Genomic DNA, 18,161 nt, shown 5'->3' with positions numbered 1-18,161 from the left:
ACAATATTTATGTTTATGGAGAGCCAGTGTGGTGTAGTGATTAAGAGCGGTAGACTCATAATCTGGTGAACCGGGTTTGCGACTCCGCTCCTCCACATGCAGCTGCTGGGTGACCTTGCGCTAGTCACACTTTTCTGAAGTCTCTCAGCCCCACTCACCTCACAGAGTGTTTGTTGTGGGGGAGGAAGGGAAAGGAGATTGTTAGCCGCTTTGATACTATAGGGTAGTGATAAAGCGTGATATCAAATCCAAACTCTTCTTCTTCTATGTACCATAGCTTGTGATTTTTGGGGAATTAGCTCCCTTTACTACCTGGGGGCCATCAGGTACATCATTGTCAAATTTATATATTGCCCTTCATTTGAAAATCACAGGGTAGTTCACAACAAAAAAATGCAAAATTAGAACACAAAATACATTTTTAAAAACCCAATAACCCTGCTCCCACCAACCTGTTTAAAAGGACACAGTGCTTTGATTTGGGCCTGGAAACTAATTGTCAGTGCAGTTGGACCAGAATCAGTGTAATATGCTCAAATTGTCTTGCCCTGGTGAGCAACCTGTTTGCCAAATTCTGCACCAAACAATCTTCAGAGGGTGCCTAAAGTATTATGTGTTGCATTAATTTAACCTAGAGGTTACCAGAGCATAGATGACAGACGTTAGGCTATCCCTGTGATGACAGAAGTTAGGCTAACCCTGTACTGATAGGGGTGCAGCTCGGCCACCATCTGATGCTGGTGGAATCCTTATTAACTGAAACTCATCCAACACAGCAGGACTCAACAGTGCTCTGGACACCTCTTGAGATACATCTACTGTAACAGTGGAGTCAAGATCCCAGTGGAAGCAAGCGATTTTATCTTCCAAATGCTTTGCAAATAAGTCACAGTGAGTTACTGTCAGTTCTGCCACCTCCTTCAGGCCATGATGTTAAGAGGCCCCACACTACCCAGAAAAGCTCTGCCAGACAGCACAATGAGGATGCAATAGAGGCAGCAAAGTATGCCTTCTCTGCTGCCTTCACTGCCACTAGGTGGGCTTGATTATGAGCCTTCACAAGTGTTCGATAGCATTTGACCAGAGTTTTCCTCCACTCACATTTGAGCTGTCTCCCAGCTTGTTTCTTTGCCATAAGATCCGAAGTATACTAGGGAGCCAAGCAGGCTCCACAAAATGGGAGAAGGGTGCTCTGGGATGATTGTTTCAATGGCCCATGCCATTTGGACGTTCCAGAGCTCAGCTAGGTCTTCGACAGTCATATTAGCCGGAAAGCCCATTTGAAAGCCCGTTGAATCCATCAGCCTCTACCACTGCAGAGGGGAAAAGGTGCTAAAAACCTAAATCTCGACAGGAAGTGATTTGACCATGACCATGGACTGATGTCGGTACCCCCCACTTTCAAATCACTCTCTTCCTGCACAATTGAGAAAACAATGTCCAAAGTGTGGCGTGTCACATGTTTTGGGCCAGTGACATGTTGGGACAGCCCCATGGTCTTCATGAAGTCCTGAGCCACCCCAGAGCCAGTTGCCTCAGCCATCTGAGAGTCCTCAACACCACCTCCAAGACAGCTCTGTCAGCTCAGGCAGGGCAGTAAGGCAGGTAAACCAGTAGAATCTGCCCTGATTGCCCAGTGCCAGGATCACACACTCTAGATTCCCTCCCCACCCAACTGGACAGAGAGACTAGAGAGAATAGATAGGATCTCTGTAGATTACATAATTCCTCCTCCTTGACCCTCAAGTCAGCCCTGATGCTGCACTGACTGCCCAGTTTTAGGGAGAACAGAGGGAATAGAATCCTCCCCAATCCAAAAAAGGATATTCTGTTGACAGATAGAACCTATAGTTGGAAGTAGTAATTTGCTATACAGTATTTCATTATCTTTTTTTAAAAAACTGTTTTGGCAGTAGGTATACATCACCTGAATGTTGAGCTTTATTTTAATAGCATCAGTAGATGGCAGTAAATCATGACTGATTTTTATCCTTCCAAGATGACGGATTTATTTCCAGGGATCCTACCACCTAATGACAAATTCAGCTAACTTGACTATTTATTTCATGTATTAGTTGGAAACCAAAGAACTATTTTAGGCTTGCCAAAGGGCTTTTATATACCCAGGGGAATATTTGACTTTTCTTTTGTTGAACAGCAGGCCTCTGTGCCACTTCACAAACTGCTTTTAAAAGTCTTCATTGCAGGCATGGAGGGTTTGCTGTTTGAGGAACATGAGCCCAACGTTCTTTGTGATATGCAAAACAAGTAACACACTTTTTTGGATTCTGTCCTTTATTAAATAATTTCTTTCCCCAAAGATGAAAAAGATTGGGCTTGCTCCTTCTGGGGATTTAAAAATAACAATACACTTGTTTTCTGTTTACATTCACCTGACTTGGAGGGTGGGTTGAGGAAGGTGTGTTCAGTGCCTGACCTAGGGGAAAGTGAAGTTACCATTTCCTAAATCCTCATGTTTACAGTAACCAAAAAGTCATCTTCTTTGGCAATCACTTTTAGCCGAGTAAGATTGTCTTCCATAACACTGTTTTAACAATGACTCCGTAACTGACTGTGGAGGCCAATTCTGGATCCACACGTCCTTCCACAGTGGGAACTTTGGTTTCCGGGTGGGAGTTGATCACAGTGTGGATTTGCCAAGCGTGCCTTCCTCTTAGCATGTTTTTCCATTGCGTTCTGAGTTCGCGTGTCTTCAAAGCCCATGACACCTTTGGTAAAGGCTGTTCTCCAATTGGAGCACTCGCAGGCGAGTGTTTCCCAATTGTTGATGTTTATACTACATTTTTTTAGCTTTCCCTTGAGACAGTCTTTAAACCTCTTTTGTTGACTACCAGCATTACACTTTCCATTTTTAAGTTCGGAATAGAGTACAGTAGTTGCTTTGGAAGACGATAATCAGGCATCTGCACAAAATGACCAGTCCAACAAAGTGTTGAAGAATCATTGCTTCAACACTGGTGATCTTTGCTTCTTCCAGTACGCTGGTATTAGTTTGCCTGTCTTCCCAAGTGATGTGTAAAAATTTTCGGAGACACTGTTGATGGAATCTTGTGAGGAGTTGGAGATAGCGTTTATAAGTGGTCCATGTTTCACAAGCATACAGTAAGGTTGGTAGCACAATAGCTTTGTAAACAAGCATTTTGGTTTCCCTGCACACTCTGCACTTCAATTGGGAGAAAGCCGCACTCGCGGAGCTCAGGCAATGCTGGATTTCGCCCTCCATGTCGGCCCTTGTGGAAAGATAACTGCCCATGTAGGAGAAGTGATTGACATTTCCCAATGTTACACTATTGAGTTGGATTCGTGGCACTGCAGAGGGGTTATTTTGTATTTGTTGGTGCAGCACTTTGGTTTTTTGGATGTTGAGCGATAGACCAAGCTTTTCATAAGCTTCTGCGAAGATATTTATTATGGTTTGGAGGTCATCCTGTGCCTGACCTAGGGCAAATTGAAGTTACCATTTCCTAAATCCTCATGTTTACAGTAACCAGAAAGTAGATATGCAATAAATAGACCAAACACGTAGGATACCTGTAATGCACAGGGGCGGATGCTGGTGACATCTTTTAAGAAGTAAAACTTCACTGGAAGCTAGATGCATTTAAAAAATAGTTTCTAGAGTCATGTGCCTTTTGTAATTTTGTACTATTGGTGCCATTGGAGATGCCAAACAGATTAGATTTGGGGATTGGAGTAGGGAGACATCCAGTGGTGCACAAGTGGAATGACCTTCTACTCGTGCAGTCCTCCTTTTCCTCTTCTTCCCTGCAGTTCCCTCGATGTGCTGGGAATCTGCTCTGCAAGGCTAGGGGACCTGCAATTTCAAATATTAATATGGCAGTATTGTTAAAGTGTATTAAAGTTGTTTAAACCTGGGACGCACTGAAATACTTGAGTCTCTAACTGTGTAATTGAATTCCTTCCCAAAAGTTGTTTCAGATCACAGCTGAAATCTAATTGCATTTGCGACTTAAGCTATGTGATCTCATAGACTAAATCATAGTTGCATTGTTCATTTGGCTTAAACTGCAGGAGAGACACAGGATCAATAAACCAGCAACATGATATTTTTAAAAATAAAGTATCCTGGGGAAAGTATTTCAGAGGTGAATGGCGTTCTGAGTATTTCAGCTGCTTAAGGGTCTTCTGAACAGCCATTGTCATAGAGCCAAGGCTATGTTGCTTTACCTACCAAGTTGTGGGAGGCATGTGTGGATGTGTGGCCATAACAATGACCTACATTTAACTTTGTTGGCATGTCCTAATTTTGCTTTCCCTTCCAAGTTCCCGCTGTCTCGTCCATCTCCTCCATATTTTAAAGTATACAAAGTTTTCTAAGTGCTGTACAGAGGCGAAACAGCACAGTCCCTTCCCGCAGGCTTATGAACTAATAGGTGTATAACCACCACCACCCATTTCAACAGTTGGTAGTGCAATTACTTACATCTTAAGATGAAATCTGTAAGTAAAAGTCTCATTGTTAATATCGGATATATTTGGAGACAAGTGGAAGATGAAAATTTAGCTCCTAAAGAAGCTTGCTACCTGACCTTTCAAAGTGTCTCTGTACTCATACGGAAGAACATTCAATCTCAGGCATGTGCCTGGGAATAAGCAGGATGGATCATCACATAATTGCCTTGTGTTTGAAAGACTAGTGCAGAATGATGGAATACTGATCTAGCTGTGGGTATTTAGCAGAGGTATCACTGACTTTCTACATTCACATCTATCAGAAGGCGGTAAACAAGTGACAGTGCACCCACCAGTGCAGCAATTTTACAACCATTTCCCCACACATTCCATTAGTTGCACTTACATGTGAACTAATAATTAGCTCTGCTATTTGTCCATCTAGCCTAGTATGGTCTAACATGACTGGAAGCAGCTCTCCAGGATGTCAAGCAGAGGTCTTTCCCATCACCTCCTACTTAATCTTTCTGACAGCAGATATTGGGATTGAATTTAGGACCTTCTGCATATTAAAAAAAATGTGCTATTGTGCCAGTACTGAGGCATGGTCTCTTCCATAAATGGAAATGGTGTGTAAAAGAGAGAACCACGTACAGGAAAAGGTTGGCAAGGGGTTCCTCTGCAGACAACACATTTAAAATCGCTGGACCCTTTACGATGACATTACGGGCACCCCCCCATAAACATCTTACTCACGTGTGATCACGTTTACATGGGTTGCCATGAAATAAATAAACAGATTGGACTTCCTTTTATCGGGGCTTCTGCAATTTCACTTATGCGTACAAGGCCCTGGAACATAACCAGTGTGTTAGTGGGGGGACGCCTGCACTGAATGGGAATGTCCTTAGCAGTCAGTCAAGGCAGCAATGGGATTATACCCTACCAATGCCTTATAATTTAATATTTTTTAGGGCAGAGCACAATGCAGACAACACATTTAAAACTGTAATTACAATAGTTTATAACATATTTTTCATAGTATAGCTTGGGGCCTCTCAGTATGTTGGGCTTTTCCCAAATGAGTAAGAAACTGCTTTCCTCTTAGAGCAGTTAGAAAAGCTGATAATACTTTGACTGGCATCAGATATAACTAATGTTTTCTCTTTAACAGAGCATTACTGTAGTATTTGAAGATGTAGTTTGCAATGATAGGTTTCTCTGAAGAAGCCAAAAAATGGAAAGAAATTATGTGTCCTGACTTAAGTATTTTCTGTCACTGGAGTTTTCTTTCAAGTGACATAGACAAATGTTTCCGTACTGTATAAACCTGTGAAGAACTACATGGGATATTGTATATTTACTGTAGTTACCATGTTTTTCCCCATTCTTGAATTCTGCTTATGCTCCTTAGTTCCCAAAATATTGGGAGCAGATTGTTGGGACTTATTTCGGGACATGTTTTTGTGTGTTTCCTTCTTAAATTCTGCAGCAGATGCAGAGCTCTCAGATTGCACCTGTCTGGACAATTTTTGGTTTCATTTGGATGTTATGCAGATCTGCTTTGCTAATAATCCAAACAAAATATGACATACACTGAACAGCATATGTAAAATTTTGCCTGCATCTGAGTGTTACACTGAAGAATAATGGCGTACACGGGAGCATAGCATAAAATGAAATAGGCGAGTGTTCATTTCATGCATAAAGTGGTTTGATATATTTTACCCTCAATAACAATAGTAGCTTATTTGACTTGGTTGCACAAAGGGATTTGGGAATATGAATATATGCTCAGTTTTTTTCCTAGAGTCAAATAAGCTTCTGGCTAGTACTTCATTACCCTTGGTAGAATCCTAATCAAAAGTGCTGAACAGCCAGTAAGTTTATTCCTTGACGTGTTAGGAATGTAAGATTTAGATCAGGCATAGGCAACCTTGGCTCTCCAGATGTTTTGGAATATACTGCTCCCATGATCCCTAGCTAACAGGGCCAGTGGTCAGGGATCATGGGAGTTGTAGTTCCAAAACATCTGGGGAGCCAAGGTTGCCTATGCCTGATCTGAAGAAGTGTGCATGCACACGAAAACTCATACCAATGACAAACTTAGTTGATCTCTAAGGTGCTGCTGGAAGGAATTTTTTTATTTTGTTATGCCTGATTTAGATACTGTACTATGTCTATCCTTACTCTCCCTGGGGAGAGACAGGGGGAGGAGACACATTACCTTTGAAAATTTAAGTTTAAGAAGCATCAAATACTTGTAGTTTATTGAGCATAAGTGTATGGACTCAAGGTATGAGCAGTTTTGATCCCATATAGGGTGGGTGCCATGTTTTGTTGGACTGACCAGGAATTAAATATTTTTCTTAAGATTTTGAACTTTGCAAAGGTTGATTTCAAGCAGTGTGAGGAATAGAGGAAAGGTTTGGCATACCCAGTGTGGTTTTGGACAAAGGGTGCATTGGTGAGCTGGTCTTTATTGTTTCTATATTTTTACTTTCTGTTTATGTGGCAAAGGTGTGTCTAATAAGAAAACAAAGTACATTCATCATTAAATGAAGCTCTTAAATATTTGTATTAACTTAGTGAATGCCATAATGGTAGGAGATGAATAAAACTGGGAGACGTCAATGCTTTTGGCTTAAGCTGTATTTAGGAAGCATACCAGGTAAAATGAGCAATTAGCTAAGAACTAAATACGACATCTAGGAAAGCAAATACGGCAGCATTTGCCAATCTGATACTCTCTAGATGTTTGGACTGCAACTTCACCACATTAGTGAAGGCCGAAATAGGACGTAACCAAATATGTGATGGCAAAAATGACGTTGTTGTTGTTGTTGCTGCTGCTGCTTAATTTGTAGTTTCACCAGAGAGCTGTGAAGGCTCCAAATTAGAACAGTACAGTACAGTGGTAACTCTAGATACGCACACCTCTAGTTGCGTAACTTTCAGGATGCGAACGTGGCAAACCCGGAAGTATTTTTCCAGGTTTCGCTGCATGTGCAGAAGCACTAAACAGTGCCGTGCACATGCGCAGAAGCAGCACCTCCAGTTGTGAATTCCTTGGGATGTGGCCAGACCTCTGGAATGGATCCCGTTCGCAACAGGAGGTACCACTGTATTTGGAGCAAATCTGAGGTTTTTCTCCTAAGGCCAACCCTACTTCCTGGGGACAGAATTGGGCACGTCTGTTGTACATATTAAGTACGACCCCTAGTACAAGCAGCGACCATTTAGTCTGGAGGTTACGTTCCTGACCCCTGTGTGCATCGGGGGAGCATGCATAAACCCCTTCTGACCCCTTCTGACCCTGTCCCCTCTCCACCCCGCTCCACTACATTTCCCGACCAACATAGCTGAATGGGATGATAAACTTTGCAACTTCTATTTACATATTGGACACATAGGAGTGCCTTCCAAACAGCAGGGCAGAATTTGTATGCATCAATAAGATTTGTTCAATATGAGGATGTGAAAATCTTTTGATTTGTCTTGTATCTTGCAACTCTAAACAAGCTCTGTCTGCTAAACAAATGCATCAAGATGCCTGAATATTTTACCTTTCCTGCATTTCAGCTTATGCTATTCTATTTTGCCAATAAAAGGAAGAGACAGTGGAAATTAAATGGTTTGATTTTAAAATATTTTCTTTTTAGAAAGCAACAAGCTAGATATGGATTCACTGACATAGAGGGATCCATTGTACATCACCCAGATTTTTGGAGCCTGGTCACTAAAATAGCCATATTCATCTTTTATCTTTGTTTCCAGATGTCCTAGCTCTTTGAACCAAAATAAAAGTTTATCCTCAAAAGAACATTATAACAAAGGACATCACTTTATGAAAGACTTGTTCTGTCAGGGAAAAATATATATATATAAAAGCTGAAGGCACATGTGGATGTGGCTTGTTAACTTCAGAATTTTACCACACGTGTTGGTATCATCCCTGTATTTTTTCCTTCATTCCGTAAAAGTTAAATGCCTTGTTTCTGCTGATTTGTATTTTTCCCTATACTTATTTGCTTTTTGAGATGGCATTTTACAATAGTTACTAATTGCATGAGAATTATACTATTCATTGGACTCAAAGTAACTGAAATGTACATGAGTAATTGGACATATCTGCTTTGAAATATATAGAAGTTTTTTTTTTGTTTGCTGTGTTACACAAACATTTTCTTTCTTCCAAGAATGTTGTGTATGAAGTATGGAAAACAGCTGTATAGAATTCCTTATTCATCTAATATGGACAGATGGAATTTTGCAGCACCTCATAGGCAGTTCAGTTAGTAGCATAAAATTTATGCTGTAGTTCTCATTGCATATTGGCTTTCATAAAGAGATAGTGGCATCATACCCTTTGAGGCCTGTTTTGCTACAGTGGTGTGTGTTCCATACCATTGCGTCAAATGCAGGACGAGGACTTTGTTCCTTGCCGACCTAGAACAACTAATTTAAAGCCTTTTGGCGTTTAACCAGCATGAGTTATTATTTGGATCCTGGCCTCTTTTTCCTGAAATAATGCTGCTTATATGACTTCAAACAAACATGTCACAAGGTGCAGCTTGTCTGTACTGTAGTGTACTGCTTTAGATTTAAAGGATGTAAAGTTAATAAAAACTGTTGCTAGCTATGGGGTAAGTAGTGCTTTGATTGTCTTTAATTTTTCTTCGCAGGTATATGATGTTGATTGATGGCAAAAATGAAGTGTATATGATTGACAGAGATAACTCAGTGTTTCAGGTATCAAATCTGGAGTTTCCATTTCGTAAAGATCCACGTGTACACTTAGAAAATACTCTGATGGATGGGGTAAGAGGCTCTGTCTTTCTGTACCATATGCATGCTGTTTTCATTTCAGTAGTTTTAGAATTTAAGATAGTGTGGCAACAGTGAGGGAGGCCTAGTGTCCAATTATTTCTAGAATTTGCCCATTCTATGGTTTCAGAAAAAAATTTACAGCTGGGGCTCTGTGAAGGTACCCACCAGATTGCCCGTGATGACAGTCCATTGTTCAAGTCACTTTGGGCTGTCTTTGCAGAGGGCAGGAGCTCTCTGAGCAGCTCTGCACAAAGTAAAATGATACTCCACTCTTCCACTGAGTCCTTTGGCATTTGGAGAAGAATAAGGAGGGGAGGATCTTTTCTTTTATTTCCGAAACAAGACTTTGAGGGAAGCAGCACTGCAGTCTTCCTCACCACTTTTTCTTTCTCACTACATGTGTAGACGACATGTAGGAGGGGAGGGGTCAGTGACAACCACACACAATAGCTTTCTGTGCTGCCATTGGTGATCCTGCTGCATACAACAGTTTCACCCCAAAAGAGAGATTTATCACTGTCTCCAAAATGGTCACAGTGTAAATAAAATTAGCTGTGAGGAACTAAAGGAAGACAGGTTCTTCTTAGCTCAAGGCTGGGGAACCTTTGGCCTGCAGGCCAAACTTGGCCCACCATGGGTTCAAATTTGGTCCACTCCCCACCCCCCATAAACCATGCCTGCCTGCCTCACAGGTAGAGTGGGAGCCGTAGAGTGAGCTCCTGATTATGCAGTGGCCAAGAAAAGCACCTGATGGGTGGGAGATCCAAAGACTGCTGGATCGGCTGTGAGAGAAAGTTCCCTGTCGGGAACTTGTTCATACAGACAATGCCTGCAAAAAACAAGGCAAACTCAGCCACAGGAGTGAGACGTGAGCCTTGTATGCACTTTCCATCACTATTCTTCAAACTCTTCACTGAATGTAGAACATGACTTCTGTACTGGGAAACTTTATTTGAAACTGGAATTTCCCCGAACTTAACAGGATAAAACCTACTTAGTGGCCCTGGTTCTTTTAATGTCACGAAAATAATTTTGGTGAAAGCTTAAAATTTGCGGTAAGTGATTTCCAGTGTAGCTGTGCTTCTAGCATGTACTTTCCCTTTGGAAATATTATAATTGGCCCGGGCCCTTTGGTTCTGTTGATTTAAATCTGAGGCTGCTGTTCAGTTTAGTTAAATGAGTATCTACCGTATATACAGTTTTATATCCATAATAATCTCCATTACTTAGAGCAGTTACATATTTAGGGTGATGGAAAAATGATGAGGAATGCCTTTTTGGATTTTTAACCCAGTTTGTGCCCTTTGTGCTATAGTTGTCATTCCAGGAGATCCTGGATATATCTTCTTTCAGGTGAACTGCTCAGTCTTTCCAGGAACCATTTAAATACAATGCGAGGTGGATTTCTTTCAAAAGTCAAGTGTTTTCTTTCCATCTTGCGAGGCTAGGGAGCAAAGGATTTAGAATGTGACGTAAAATAAAAACATAAAATTCATAGCCATGTGAAAAGCAATTGAAATCTATAATTGATATTGTGATGTGAAAGACTCAACAGCACCTTTGGACTTGGTGTCCTTTCTTCTCGTGGTTGTTTTTACTCTTTTAATATTGGCGTGAGCAATGGTTTTTGACCGTATTAAATGTAAAACAAATGTCTTCAAAGTAAATTTGGTACAAAACACACACTTTATTAGAGATGCTGTCTTCACTTTACAACAAAAGCTATTACTTGTTGTGAACATTACACCAAATAATCAAACTCCTTCCAGCAACTCTAGCATCCAGTGTGAATATACTCATTTTTAGTTTCCATGGCAACACAACTGTACAACAGAAACCCCCAAAGATGCATTTCTGGTCTCAAATGTTGCCCCAGAGCTCAATAATGCTCCTGGTGTTGTGTTCGCTTATTGATTTCATGTTAGTGTGAAAGCTGCAAAGAGAAAAGTACTACTCAGACTTGAATGCTGAGGGAGAAGAAGATGAATTTCCAGCAACAGCTTTCCTTCAAGATGGCAATGTCCTGTTACAATCTTTGCAAGCTCTCAGCCAGAGCTATCTCTCTTTCTGCCACAAGCTCTCCTTGAAGGGCTAGCCCACACCAATATTTCAAGGAAAGGATATCGGAATTTCAGAACAAAGACCAGAAGTGATGTTGCCAATATCCCTTAAATTGTATAGTGAAGACCCTAGCACTGGAACTCAATGCTGAAAAAAGAGAGTTTATGCACTGCTACACCCAGGTACATGCCCTACAAGAGATTTACCATTTTTTAGGGTGGTTTCATTGATGACCAAACAGTGTCTACCGTCAGATTTTTTTAAAAAAGCAGAAGTTCCATTTCCTCATTCACAGAAAATATTTCTGCCACTTGGAACATGTCATCTACTAATTTCTGGAACAATATGGAGCAGCCCTGAAGTGCATTCAGACTTTGATTGGATGCACACATCTCCTCTTTGAACAATCAGTCCCAAACCCTAAACATCTGCTTTGTTTGCATGAGTTTATTATCTATATGCTAATAGGAATATTCTGGATTTCATAGTAGTAAGAGCTTTATCATTACGTTGGCACTGCAAACAAAAGTGAACCATATAGAACCAGCAATCCTGGTGTTCATATTATTGTAAGAGCCTGGTGTTATCATGCATTATCCAGGTTTTGCTGATGTACTGCCATGCATACAGCATGCATTTAATTTACCTGTCTGTCCTGCTCAGCTCCACCCATCACCACCCATCAGCTGCCACATGGCTTTTGGCTTTTATGCAGTGTCAACCCCCCTCCCAGCAATAAAATTTCATGAAAAATGAATCCATGGCGGAAAACTGAGGGAGGGATCCTAATGGTAAAGCAAAGCTAGTTAAAGTACTGCTTGCAAGTTTTGCAAAAATATTAAGATGTTATTTTGCTTCTTTTTTCAGGAAATGATTATTGACAAGGTAAACGGCCAGGTTGTTCCTCGGTACTTGATATATGACATAATTAAATTCAGTGTAAGTATATCATGCTTTGAAACATTTAGTTAGGGTAAAGAAGAGCCAGTTCTAATAACCATTTGTATAAATGTATAAACTACTTCTTTAAACCAAATAAAAACCTCTATATGGTGAAGAATAGTAGTATTGTTAGAGAGCAATGAATACCGTATTTTTCCGCTCCATAAGACGCACCTAATCATAAGACGCACTTGGTTTTCAGAGGAGGAAAGGGGGAAAGCCCTGGTTTTTTGGGATCAGCTCACAGTTGTGCAGCTACTTTTGCAAAGAGGAAAAGCCCCATTTTTTTTAAAGGATTAGCTCAAAGTTGTTGAGTTTACTCTGCCATGGGAAAAAATCCTGTTCAACTCACAGTTCTGCAGCTTCTGATAATCTAATCAGCCAGTCACATGTTGCTGGGGAAACAAACAGCCTCCCTCTGCAGAACATTCAACAATGGAGGCCTGGGCAAGGGAGCGGGCCAGATCTCCCTCCCCGATCTCTTGCAATAAGCTGCTGAGCGGCTTCCTCTTTCTCTCTTTCTAAAAATATAAAAAAAGCACTACCTGCATTTCACCCCTGGGCAATTCGGCTCCAGGGACCAGCATTCACTCCATAAGACGCACAGACATCTCCCCTTACTTTTTTAGGAGGAAAAAGTGTGTCTTATGGAGTGAAAAATACAGTACTTAAAGTCAATTACTATCACACCTGTCAAGTGAAGCTGAAATGTGTAATGGGCTGCAGTATTGTTCAGCATGGAGACTATGTTGAATACATTTGTGGATTTTTCATGTGTGACTTGGTAAGAGTGTGCTCCCTAGAGTCTTCTTCACTCAGTTTTTCCGAGCTTCTCCTACAGGATTTTCGGGGGGTGGGATCTTTTAGTAAAATCTCCCCTTCTCAGGGAGCAGAAAGGAGAACTACAAGGAAGGTTTGCAGCAGCAGTGGCAACCACTGGAATACACCCCGCTTCCTATTTCATAGAAGTAGTCTAGGAGGATACCATGATCAATGGTGTTGAAAACCACAGAGAGATATAAATAGGAATAAAGTCATACTCCCTTTGATCTCTGTAAATCTCATTTGCCAGGGTGACCAAGGTCAACTCAGTCAAGACAGCTACCCCACTACAACTCTCTGCACCACCTTACTCAATAAGGAGATATTTGTTTGGAAGCTTTTCCAGTTCAAGGGTCCAAGAGTTTATTTTGCAGTGGCACTACCCCCTCATACATTGCACATTATGGATCCAACCAGTCAAACACCTTTTGCTAGATTTAATAAGCCAGGAGGGACAGGAGTCAAGAGGTTGGGCATTTAGCAGCAACATCTTGTCCTCAGCAGCTGACTGCATCAGTTGAAACACAACACATCATTGGCTATGGTATTGGGTACTAAATCTGGAACTGCAATAACTGCAGAGTCAGGGTTACTCTGAAGTTGAGGAACTTAATCCTCAAAGCATGAATCCAGTTAATCACAGCAGATCCTCAAATACTCCAGATGTCCTTCCCCCACAGTGGGAATCTAGAAAAAACTCCACTGCCTGGATCCTAGAGGATGCAATGTAAGCTGCGAAATGAGCTTTCTCTGCAGTCCATGCTGCCACATGGTAGGGTATCTTATGTGCCCCATGGTTAATTAACCATAGTTTGTTCTTGGAAACAAGAATTACTAGGTTTGAAACAAACAGGATCTGAAACCAACTTCATATGAAACAGTTGAGTTTGCTTGCCGGTGGATTTGATATTGCTTCTGCAAAAGGATTTCCTTTCCCCCTCCTCTTCCTTGTAACCTTCCATGTACCCCCCCCCCAAAAAAAATATATGCTCCAGACAGTTGGGGAACCATCAATCAGATTTGGAGCTGGGTGGGAGGCTGCATGGGGGAAGGAGAGAAAGGAGAAGTCGCTTATCTCTGTTATTTTAAGATGTTTACAATGGTTTTTAATACTGTGTGTTAAATTTTAATGGTTGTAACCTGCCCTGGGACCTTTGGGTGAAGGGTGGGTTGGAACAAACATAAACCAAACAAACAAACAAAACAAAACAATAAATGTGGGGAGTCAAAATCCACTGGAAATGACTCAAGTTTTCAGTTCCTGTTTTTACCTCCATAGCTGTAACTGGGTTTCCAGTTTGCATGCAAAGAGAAATGATGGTTAATTAAATTGGGAAACATTTAATTGGGGTCTGCCAAGAAGGCAGGAGGGAAGACATGTTTCAAAAATGGAGTGTGTGGGCACAAGCATTTGTGCGCATAAAAGAACCTGAACTAGACCCAATGTATTGCCCTGCATTCTGTTTCTCTGATTTACTGTTCTGGGTCAACAAATTAATTTTTTAATTAATGAGTTGTTTATTTCTTTACTGAAAGGCAGTTTCTTTAGCAGCACACATACTTCAAACAGAGTAGACTATTCTGGAAGTTTGTGTGCTTATTTTAGGAGGAAAGGAACACCTATGCTGATAGGGTAGATTTCAGCCATCAGGAACTATATTAACCCTGGTTGTGATTAGTAATGCTTGAAAGTCAAAATACTTTAGGTTGCTTAGAATATAGTGGGAATCTGAAAAGGGAATTTACTAAGCAGCATTTTGCTTCCAGTTCAAGGACAGTTCCAGACAATGTGTTATCAGCAGGAGCAGAAGTAAGGCTTTATCTTCAAAAGGCCATTAACAGTAGCCAAGCTGTAAAGATGAAAAAAGCTAACAAACTGTCTTTATGCTAATTATAGAAGCCTAATTACAAAAATAGTTTAGCTAGAATGTTTGACTTGGCAAGAAGAAGCATAGTTTTATCAGAGTTATTAGATACTGAACAATGAAAATCAATGGGACGCAATGACTTGTCACAGGGGAAAAGTGCTAGTTGTTGCTAATTTATTATTTTTTAAAATTCTGCTCCACCTAATGTTTGAAAGGGGCCCAATGGGTCATTACAAAAATGGTATAAAAACAGATAGCCACTCCCAATTTATACCCAAATACAAAATCAGAATATAAACATTAACACTAATTTGTGCTGCATTGAATTATGTGGGGTCAGTAAGAGAAATGTACCGCTTCAAAAGGGCCTGAAATATTGGCTTCCAGATCCTTATAAAAGTAGAGTTTATAACAGTTGCTTTAAAAGTTTTGTTTTATTTATACATTATATATTCATGCCATTTTTAAAAGATAGTCTTTCAAACCGGGTCATAGAAAAAGCACACAATATGCTGTTTCGTGCACAAACTAAACCTTAATTTAGCACTATATGCACAAGCAGTGGTGAGTCTTATGTGCATGAGCTTTGTATCCAATTGTGGGCATGAGAAAGAAGTCGGAAGAATCTGCTTCTGTTTTTAATCTACAGTAATTTATATTCCTTAATGTCTGAAATTGGGAAAAATCTGGTTTGTGTAATCTATAATTTGTTCAAACAAGCCATAATTGTTGATTTAGAAATCAGAGAAACCCTGGAGAGAGCCACTGACCATCAGTGTAGACAACAGTGAACTCGATGGACCAATTATCAGTTTTCAGATAAGGCAGCTTTCCTACGTTCCTAGTTATGTGTGAAATGGACCATTGCTGCTTATGGGAACTGTACGTAAATGAAAATAAGACACCGGACAATGTTTACTAATGAAGCAATGAGACATTGAAGGCGCGGGGTGTGTGGAAGGGAAAACTCACAAGTGTTATAATAGGCAGTAGTTTCCAATTCAGGTCAGTTACTGCTGTGCTGTACTTGAGGTGCTCCATAGGTCTTTAATCTTGTAGTTGATGATGGGCTAGATTCTAGAATGTCTCTGAGATGGAAGGGGGAAGCAAACTCACTAGAGATGCTCACTTTGATATCCCCCAATGGGGTCAAGCTGATGTTCCGCTTGCCACAAATAGTGTTCTTGGTAGGTAAGAGCTACACCTTCCCAGTGGTTCCCTGGCTCTTGACAGAAGCCAACGTGACCTTCTGTTTGCTACTGCACGGATAATGCAATTAAAAGTTTTATATATCCTTCTGTGGGAGAGTCTTTCCTATTAGTGTGTTATTTTGTTCTAGGTAAAGAAAGGAGGGACCATGTAAAAGCTTAGGGGAGGAAAAAAGAACAGCAACTGCTACTACTTTGTGTGAGTTTGTAAATGCATCAAGAGAGAAAGTAAAGTGCAATGGTCAGATTGATCACATTTATTTTTCTCAGACAACTTCTGGTCAAATGCAAATTGGATGGGCCACATATTAAATAATGGGAAGAAATGTGCTTTACAAGAGGTCAGACAAGTTAATCTGGTGTATTCTGTCTTTTAAAATCAAAGTCTGACTTGATAGTGTAGTCCATATGTGGTGAATTAATTTACCAAGTTCCCATCCATAATCATTTCTACAATAAGCTTTTAAAAATATTGCTTCAGTCTCAAAAACACCTTCATAATCTCTAATCCAAGCACCTAGATAGAAATGTGGTTTAAAAAAGAATATTGTGTGAAATAGAATTAAGGATTTACTTCATAACTGAGTTAAACTTTGATGGAATTGATAACTAGTTTATGCCATAATAAGAGTCCTGTTGTACCTTAGAGACATTCTGACCCATTCAAAACTTATCTTTTACTTTGAATCCTTCCTTTTAAAATGCCCAGCAGTTTTGCCTCCACTATTTGGGATTCCCCCCCCCCCCCAGGGCGTATACAAGGGTTCTAGCATTGATGTGTCCAGGGTGACAATTTTTCACTTGCTGCCTTACCGATGGTGAATGAAAACTTGCTTCGGGTGAATAGCCTGCTCAGGTGCTGCTCATCCTCAGTGGTGTTTTTGTGGACATATAAGCTTTTATTGTATTGCACATGGCGTGCAGGGTTGAGGGAGCAAGTGCAGGGGCTACTTATCTGCTGGGTTGAATTAGTAGATAAGAAAACACTCGATAATCAAAACATCACTGGAATCATTGTAATTTCAAATAAAATTACAGGCTTCCTTAGTAAATTGCCTCTGTAACTTGAGGCAGCCATCCACACATTTGGTAGAAGGTGTTTGCAGCTGAGGGACAACGTGTTTGAATGCACTTTCACATCAGAAACTGGTGGTAAGCTAGCACTTAAGGACAACAGGTTCTTCTTTAAACAACAACAACGATAACTTTTTATTAAAACTGTTTTGATTGTCTTAACAGGCAGTCAAAATGTAACAAGACTGATAAACCTCAAAACAATTAAATAAAGAAAACCCAAGCAAACAGAGGCTTCAATGACCAGCTGTTCCTCCTCTCTCATGCTCAGGGGGAGCCAGCCACCGAAACTGCTCTGCGCTTGGCCTCCTACACCCCCTCAACATTAAGGGGCCCCGGTTCCCTCCCAACAGTTATTGGGCAAAGACACCCTGATGCCTTTTTGGATGCATTCTGTTTTTATTCCATTGTTCTGTGGAAATCTCTGCTGTCCTGAGCGGCTTAATTGGCAGAAAATGTTTTTTTTAAAAAATATGTTCTTGGCGTTGGTTAAATTGTCCCTAGATTCCCATTATACATATATGTCATTCATCTACTATTGTCTGTCTTCAAACTGCACTTGGCTTGTGGGAATAATAAATTAAAGATCTTTGACTGAAAGAGTTTTTCCAAGCACTTTGTGAGTAGGCAAATTAAAATTATTGTTTTATGCCTTCCTTTGGAATGGGGCAGGAGAGGGAGCAACTGAATCAGACACCTGCTTTCCCTATCTCCCAGAGGAGGGAAAAGCAGTATATAAAAATGTCAGTTAAAAGGGTAGCTTGAGTTTTTATAGAGAGGAACAGAGCCTTTTACTTGCTCTTCCAAATTTCCTTGTGGGAGATGCTTGGGTTGCCAATATGATTCTCTCTAATTATCGTTGGGCCAACCCTGCCCATGGGCCATCTGTGTGGGGTTGATGTCCAGCAACATCTGAAGGGCA

General features: G+C 40.6%; 1 protein-coding gene across 2 annotated transcripts in view; it reads left to right on the top strand.

Annotated features, from left to right (window-relative positions):
* RNGTT (RNA guanylyltransferase and 5'-phosphatase) overlaps positions 1 to 18,161 on the top strand; it is a 113,881-nt gene that overhangs the window by 26,433 nt on the left and 69,287 nt on the right. For both annotated transcript variants that reach the window (XM_035109413.3, XM_035109415.3), the window contains exons 9-10: positions 9,120 to 9,255; positions 12,193 to 12,264. In XM_035109413.3, the coding sequence (XP_034965304.1) occupies positions 9,120 to 9,255; positions 12,193 to 12,264 (208 nt within the window). The remainder of the gene's footprint in view (positions 1 to 9,119; positions 9,256 to 12,192; positions 12,265 to 18,161) is intronic.

This window comes from Zootoca vivipara, chromosome 3 (assembly GCF_965207765.1).
Source record: "Zootoca vivipara chromosome 3, rZooViv2.hap1.1, whole genome shotgun sequence".
NCBI lineage: Eukaryota > Metazoa > Chordata > Lepidosauria > Squamata > Lacertidae > Zootoca > Zootoca vivipara.
This window is presented reverse-complemented; position numbering and strand designations above follow the sequence as displayed.